The sequence below is a fragment of the Octopus bimaculoides genome, chromosome 15 (assembly GCF_001194135.2).
Source record: "Octopus bimaculoides isolate UCB-OBI-ISO-001 chromosome 15, ASM119413v2, whole genome shotgun sequence".
Taxonomy (NCBI): domain Eukaryota; kingdom Metazoa; phylum Mollusca; class Cephalopoda; order Octopoda; family Octopodidae; genus Octopus; species Octopus bimaculoides.
The window spans coordinates 10,783,457-10,792,200 of record NC_068995.1 but is presented as its reverse complement, the minus strand read 5'-3'; the positions used below and the strand labels follow the sequence as shown (position 1 = coordinate 10,792,200).

The following is an 8,744-nucleotide window of genomic DNA, read 5'->3' as shown; positions in this document are numbered from 1 at the left end:
TATATATGCATATATATATATATATATATATGCATATATATGTATGTATGCATTCACACACACACACATAAATGTGCTCATAGTACATGGTTGGGAGTGAAGCTTCTCAACCATACTATGTGATAATCATATTGTATATCAGGGCTCATTGTCTTGCAAGCTGCATAGCAGCCTCTCAAGCGCTGGTGCCACATAAAAAGTACCCAGTACATGTTGTAAAGTGGTTGGCTTTAGGAAAGACATCCAGCCGTAGAAAGCATGTCAATCCTTCCAACCAATGCCAACATGAAACATAAATGTTTGTTGATGTTGATGATGACAACAATGACGCCGTCACCATTTGCTAATGATGTTATAACTCCATGTCTTTATTGTCTGATAATTCTGTAATTCTATACACTCACTGTTTCATAATTTTATAGTTTCATGCTTTCACAGTTTGACAAATTTATTGTTTCATATTTCCAATATTTTATTTAATTTCTGTTGTTTTGTTCTTGTCAACATCATCTGCCTCCTCATCATCATCATCATCATAACCTTCACCATCATCATTGTCTTCATCATTATCCTCACCATCAGCATCTTCATCATCATCAGCAGTATCTTCAGCTTCTTTGTCTTTACCTTCATCATAATCATCTTCATCCTCTTTATCATAATCAGTATCATCATCCTCTTTATCATCATCATCATTTTCGTCATCATCGTCATTTTCATCATCATCATTGTCTTCATGATAATGATCATCATGGTCATCAACATTATCTTTGTCTTCATCATTATTTTAACATCCATCTTTTGATGCTTGCATGAGTCAGAAGGAATTTGTTGATAAAAATTTTCTACAGCTGGATGCCCTTCCTGTTGCCAATCCTCACTTTGTCTCCAAGCTATGTAAAATATTTCCTCATGTCTAAGGCGGCGAGCTGGCAAAAACATTAGCACACAGGGGGAAATGCTTAGCGGTATTTCATCTGTCTTTACGTTCTGAGTTCAAATTCTGCCAAGGTCGACTTTGCCTTTCATCCTTTCAGGGTTGATAAATTAAGTAACAGTTGCATAATTCTATTGTCTCATTTTCCCACCATTTGATAATTCTATTGTCTCATTTTCCCACCATTTGATAATTCTATTGTCTCATTTTCCCACCATTTGGTAATTCTATTCTTTCATTTATCCACCATTTGATAATCCTATTGTCCCATTTTCCCACCATTTGATAATTCTGTTCTTTCATTTATCCATTTGATAATTCTATTGTCTCATTTTCCCACCATTTAATAATTCTATTATTTCATTTTCCCACCATTTGATAATTCTGTTGTCTCATTTTCCCACCATTTGATAATTCTATTGTCTCATTTTCCCATCATTTGATAATTCTATTGTTTCATTTTCCCACCATTTGATAATTCTATTGTCTCATTTTCCCATCATTTGATAATTCTATTGTCTCATTTTCCCACCATTTGATAATTCTATTCTTTCATTTATCCATCATTTGATAATTCTATTGTTTCATTTTCCGACCATTTGATAATTCTGTTCTTTCATTTATCCACCATTTGATCATTTCTGTTGTTTCATGTTGTAGCCAGTGGTTTATAATCTGTTGTTTTACGTTCTCCTTTAGATGTACATTCAAATCGCAATGTGGAAAGAACTTTGATCAAAATCAAAAAGAAAGATGGCTTTCAGGACCAGCCAACAAATGTATCTCCATTTTCGACATAACTCCTCAATCTGTTTCTGTTACAAGTGTTCAAAAAGTAAGTTTAGAATAAACTACTTCACTTCCACTCCAGTTGTTCTCCTACTTTCTCTCTCTCTCTTTTTGTATCCATCCATCCACCCATCTATCTATCTATCTATCTATATATATATATATCCCTTTATCTATTTAACTATGTATCTATCTATCTATTTAACTATGTGTATATATGTATGTATCTATCTATCTATCTATCTATCTATCTATCTATCTATCTATATATATATATATATATATCCCTTTATCTATTTAACTATGTATCTATCTATCTATTTAACTATGTATATATATGTATGTATCTATTTATTTATCTATCTATCTAAAAGGTTCAGCATCCTATGGTTGTTCTAAGGAAATAAAAAAAGACATAAGTGCCAGGGTCAATTTGTTCAACAAAAACTTGTTCAAGACAGTGCCTCAGTATGGCTGCAGTCCCTTAGTAAACAGTTCTCTTTAGTAGATAGTCCTCCATAGTAAATAGTCCCCTAGTGAGCCCTTAGCCACTGCTGCACCCAGGACTGCCCTGGCTTGAAGTAGTAGTAAATATCAAGGGCTTCGGTTATGGATCAGATAACAGATGGCCTTGTGGTTAAGATATTAAAGGACTCAGGTGAAAAAAGGTTCAAATCCTACAATGGAGGCACGTGGTTTAGTGGTTAGAGTTGTTGGACTCATGATAGTAAGATTGTGGTTTCAATTCCTGGACTGGGTGACATGTTGTGTTCTTGAACAAAAGACTTCATTTCATTTTGCTCCAGTTTGCTCGGTTGGCAAAAATGTGTAATCCTGTGACAGAACCGAGTCCCATCCAAGTGGAGAGCATATATGCCATGGAAACCAGGGAAACTGGCTCTTATGAGTTTTCATGGCTTGAGAAGGTAACTTTTTTTTACTTTAAGGTGAGCTTTACCTTTCACCCTGCCAGAAACCATAAAAATAAAGGTGGCGAGCTGGCAGAAACGTTAGCACGCCGGGCGAAATGCTTAGCCCTTATTTCGTCTGCCGCTACGTTCTGAGTTCAAATTCCGTCAAGGTCGACTTTGCCTTTCATCCTTTCGGGGTCGATTAAATAAGTACCAGTTACGCACTGTGGTCGATGTAATCGACTTAATCCCTTTGTTTGTCCTTTCTATGTTTAGCCCCTTGTGGGCAATAAAAATAAATAAATAAATAAAAAAAAATAAGAAACCATAAAAATAAAGTACCAGTTATGTACTGGAGTTGATGTGATTTTTTTTTGGTGTTTTTTTTTTGTTTTCTTACTTTATCTATAATTCGTACGGTGATGTGGGTTCACTTTCTTATTTGATCTATTTTGGGTTTTAATGTTTTTTTAATATTTTTTAACTTTTTTTTTTTTTTTTTGCAGTTAAAGTTGGAAATGAGTACACAGTTACCAAATGAAAGCACATACCACTGTGTATTCATACAATTAAATGCCACGACCAGGGCAAGTATACACAGAAGATATGTGCATTGTGAATCCCCAAATTTTATTGAATTAGGTTACACTTTAGGAGAAACTTGTAAGTATTATTCTTTTACGCTATTCTTTAACCCTTCATTATTCAGATTATTCTGCCAAATGTAATGTTTGATTATTCAAATTGTTTTGAATTAATCCAGGATTATCTCATAGCGTTGAGGTTTCGATGATGTGATTGCTCAGTTTTAGAATTATATTGTAGGGTTGAGGTGAGAGGATAGATAGGACCAGTTTCAACATAAAACAGGTTAAATATATTGGCCAGATTTGACCGGTGTGAATGCTAAAGGGTTAATTCTCCACCACCATTGCAATATATTTTTATGTCCTTAGTAAGACATGAAACTGCTACCAGTCGTGATGCTTCAGTCTGGGAGCTGAAGAGTTTTGAGAGAGTAAATAGTTACCCCTTAGTAAATAGTCTCCCTTAGTAAATAGTTCCTCTTAGTAAACAGTCCTGTTTAGTAGATAGTCCTCCTTAGTAAATAGTCCCCCAGTGAGCCCTTAGTCACTGCTGCACCCAGGACTGCCCTGGCCTGAAGTAACTATCAAGGGCTTCAGTTATGGATCAGATAACAGATGGCCTTGTGGCTAAGGTATTAAAGGACTCAGAGGCAGGCTGGTCTTTAGATGTCCGTTACACAGTCCCATCAATGTGCGAGCATACCCTGATGTCATGTGAAGCAGTACACTTGCCCAAAGGTTAAATTGGGACACCCCCCCCCCCCCGGTACCTCGTGGGTATGCTCAAAAGAGCAGGAGACAGACAGAGTAAGCGGTAAATAAATTGACCAGCCAAAGGCATCAGGAAAGCACAGTAGCTTCTTTCCCAAGAACAATCATGAATCTTTAAACTTTGGCACTGAAGTCTATGATCAAATCAATGATGCATAAAGAGAGAAAGAGAGAGAAATGTAACAGTTTTTTTTGTTGTTGTTTTGTTTTGTTTTCCCTTTTTGTTATATGTAAACTTATATATTCAAATGTATATTAATTACTAATGAATTATTTGTAATTTTCAGCTTCATTAACAGTTACTCTGGCACTACACTCTAGTGAAACCGCTAAAATGTTTGTACGGAAGAACTTCACTTTCTATGACTGTAGTGCTTTTAAATGGTAAGTACGATTAATTCTTTCATTATTCATTCATTAGTTAGTTGGTTAATTGGTGCTGTCATCACCTCTCGTTTGTGTCTTTTTTTTTTCATATTCTGGCATTAAAAATAGAAAACAAATTTGTATGGAAATCACAGACAACCTAACTGCAATTATGCGAAGGCCTGGTAGGAATTAAAAGATTCTATTGAATTCTAAGAATGTGGCTGGATAAACAAACCCATTCACTTAATTATCTTTAATGAGCCAACAGACTAATCATTTTTTTGTGACCTTCCATCAAAATTTCATGTTAGTTTATGTTCATGTTCCAAACGCCAGCTTGATAATGACAAAATTATTGCAAATCATTTATTGCACCATAAAGAACAAGAATCAAAATGATGGCTTACATATTCATTTTTAATACACTCTAGCAGATTCAAACATGAATATACCAATCACTGTTGTATTTCATCATTTAAAAACAAGCTCTTTTAAACTAATGTGTTTTTAACCCACTCAATTCATTAGCATAAGGAGACTTTGGGACGCCTGATGTCTCAGCTAGTTATGCTGGACTAATGAATCAAACAAGAGTTGAAGAACAAGCTCTTTTAGACAAATGTGTTCACAACATGCTCGATTCATTCACATAAGGAGACTTTGGGACACCTGGTGTTTCAACATCATTGTGTCTCCTCAGCCAAAATTACGCTGGACTAATGAATCAAACAAGAGTTTGTGGCTCTTGTTCATAACTTCAGCAAATAAATTATTTGCTGATGCCTGCAGATATCTACCAACTTATAATAAACTATCACGTGCACAGCAAAGAGAAAGAATCCAAATTTACAGACTTCTTCATTATTTTCAAAATTAGCTTAATAAAATTAGTGTATTTTAACAGAGATATGGTAATAGAGGGGTTTAAGAAAAATATTGTAGGATATTAGGTACCTCTTAATTTTGTATACAGTATTCTTTTTAAACAAGGCAGTCCCATGACTGAATCAAATTAAAGAGTTTTTCACTTAAATTATATCATACTTTGCTATTCTTTCCTGGGCTTTCTTTTTTACTTTTTTTTTTTTTGTTTTTCTTTTCCTACAATTTTTCCTTTTGCTCAATAATTCTCTTCCACATTTCCTAAACATCCTCTGTGGTATAAAGAACAAAATACTTTGTTATTATTAGTAAATGCCAAAGTTCTTGAACATTCTTGCATAAACTCTGACTGAAACTATTTGTTACCACATGCATAAAATTGCCTCAATAATAATAATAATAATAATAATAATAATAACAACAACAATAACAGCAACAACAATAGTAATAATAATAATGACAACAACATTCTGTGGACAATTTCAGCAATGCCACAGTCAATTATAATAATTGATCTGCCTTTATCATCATCATCAGCATCATCATCATCATTAATATTATTATTATTACGTTTTTTACATTTACAGTTTTTTTTTTCTTCTTTCTTTGGTATTGCTTTGTTATGCCATTTAAAACACTGCTACTATATTATTATTATTATTATTATTCATTTATTTATTTGTTTGTTTATTTTATCATTTCATTATATGTAAACCCCAACACTTTGTGTCTGTCTTTGTATTGTCCCCTCATCCTTTACCCCGGTAGAAAATAAATGAAATCACTATCATCATCATCATCATTATTATTATTATTATTATTATTATTATTATTATTATTACCATTATTATATTTTCATTTCTCTTGTTCTGCAGGTGCACTAAATGTGCCAATAGTGAGTTCAACTGCAAGTGGTGTATTTATGATAATAAATGTTTTCATAGCAGCAATAAGAATTGTTCAAAAAACAAGACAATTTATGCAAAACTTGTAAGTTGACCTTTAATATTTCCTCTCGTTAAACATTTGTTTATAATAATCTTATTTAATATTTTCATCATCATCATCATCATCATTATTATTTCTTTAACTGTGGTTTCTTTCCAGTTCTTTTGCTTTCAAGTAATTAGATATGTTTTTTGTGTGTTATTTATCAGATAGGTGATATTAAAATAATGAACAACCAGATTTTATCCAAAGGAAAAGAAGTGGGGGTGCAAAAAAAAAACAAAGAAAGAAAGAAAAAAAATTAAATGAATTCAAAAACAGACCATTCCATACGGTTTTTTTTTTTTTGTTGATTTTTTGAAGTGTTAATTTAAAGTTGTGACTGTTCTCATACCACTTTGCCTGAGACCATTTCTGGATATTTTCTTTAAAACAAAAACTAACTGCCTGCTTTTAAACATATTTCATTTTAAACTCTCTGTCACAACTTTTACATAACAGCTTTTGGCTGTATTTCATTTTGTTCCAAATAGCAGCTTTAATATATCACTTATTCTAACGCAGTGAACTGGTAGAAACATTAGCCTGCCAGGCAAAATGCTTTGCAGTATTTCGTCTGTCTTAATATGTTCTGAGTTCAAATTCCGTCGAGGTTGACTTTGCCTTTCATCCTTTCAAGGTGGATAAATTAAATATCCGTTGTGTACTGGGGTTGATCTAATTGACTGAACCCCTCCCAAAAAATTTCAGGTTTTGTGCCTACAGTTGAAAAGAAACGTTAGTATGCCGAGTGAAATGCTTAGCGGAATTTCATCTGTTATTAGGTTCTGAGTTCAAATTCCACCGAGGTCGACTTTGCCTTTCATCCTTTCAGGGGTCGATAAATTAAATACCAGTTGCATACTGGGGTTGATCTAATTGACTAGACCCCTCCCCAGAAATTTTGGGCCTTGTGCCTAGAGTAAAAAAGAATATATAGCTTATTCTGGCGTGTGAAGGCATGTGGCTTAATGGTTAGGGTACTCGGTTCACAGTTACAAGGTCATGAGTTCAGTTCCTCGTGACGTGTTGTTTCCTTGAGCAAGACACTTGATTTCATATATCTCTAGTCCACTCAGCTGACAAAAATGATTAGTACCTGTATTTCAAAGGGCCAGCCTTGTCACACCCTGTGTCATGCTGAATCTCCCTGAGAACTACATTAAGAGTACATGCGTCTGTGGAGCGCTCAGCCACATGCACATAGGTGTGAGAGGCCAGATCTGGACAGTTTGGACATGAACCAGGTGCAATATTTGAGCTGGATATGGCCAGTTTAAAAGCTACAGGATTAATATTTCATATTTTATAACATATCTAATCACTAATTTAGCAGACTAAATCATGCTGAAGATTTCTAAAAAGAACAGAATGGTGCTATGCATGATTACTACCAACTAGAAATTGTGAGAACTTCATACAAGATTTAAAAAGAAATTTTATATGAAAACTCTATACATTTTCTTCCTCATGTTCCTAATTTCAAATTCACATTTCTGATTCTGTCTTGTATTGTGAGGGGATAGTTATCACCCTTGTATTAACAGCTACAACAAAAAGGCACCAAGTGTATATATGTTTTTAATTTTTAAATTTTTTTTTTTTTTAAATTTTTCAGAGCAGTGAATTTCCAAAATCTGCCCAAAATTGCCCACGGGTAGATCAACCCAAGAAAACTTTGTTCCACGAAGGTTTACCAGGAAATTTTACAATTCATGGTCACAACTTACCACAAAAAGTTAGTATACTATTTAGTTTCATTATCATCATTTAATGTCTCCTTTCCATGCTGGCATGAGTTGGATGGTTTGGCTGGAACTGGTGAGCCGGAGAGCTGCACCAGGTCCCAGTTTGGTTTTGGCTTTGGTTTCTATGGCTGGAAGCTCTTCCTAATGCCAACCACTCCAAGAGTGTAATGGGTGCTTTTTTTTAAGCCACTGGCTTGGGTGCTTTAACAAGACACCGGCATCAGCCACGACAACAATTTCACTTAGCTTGATGAGTCTTCTTCTCAAGCACAGCATATCACCAAAGGTCTTGATCACTTGTCATTGCCTGCATGAGGCCCAGCGTTTGAAGATCACCACCTCATACATTCTTTTATTTGTTTCAGTCATTTGACTGTGGCCATGCTGGAGCACCGCCTTTAGTCAAGCAAATCGACCCCAGGACTTATTCTTTGGAAGCCTAGTACTTATTCTATCGGTTGCTTTTGCCGAACTGCTAAGTTACAGGGACATAAACACACCAGTGTCGGTTGTCAAGCAATGTTGTAGGAACAAACACAGACACACAAACATATACACACACACACATACATATATATATATATACATATATATATATTTATATATACGATGGGCTTCTTTCGTTTTCCATCTACCAGATCCACTCACAAGGGTTTGGTCGGCCCAAGGCTATAGTAGAAGACATTTGCCCAAGGTGTCATGCAGTGGGACTGAACCTGGAACCATGTGGTTGGTAAGCAAGCTACTTACCACACTGCCACTC

At 34.7% G+C, this 8,744-nt stretch overlaps 1 protein-coding gene across 1 annotated transcript in view; it reads left to right on the top strand.

Annotated features, from left to right (window-relative positions):
* LOC106873239 (plexin-A2) overlaps positions 1-8,744 on the top strand; it is a gene marked incomplete at its 3' end in the record, with an annotated part of 282,570 nt that overhangs the window by 208,425 nt on the left and 65,401 nt on the right. The window contains exons 8-12 of the mRNA XM_014920511.2: positions 1,637-1,772; positions 3,144-3,300; positions 4,283-4,379; positions 6,122-6,236; positions 7,852-7,971. Coding sequence (XP_014775997.1) covers positions 1,637-1,772; positions 3,144-3,300; positions 4,283-4,379; positions 6,122-6,236; positions 7,852-7,971 — 625 coding nt within the window. The remainder of the gene's footprint in view (positions 1-1,636; positions 1,773-3,143; positions 3,301-4,282; positions 4,380-6,121; positions 6,237-7,851; positions 7,972-8,744) is intronic.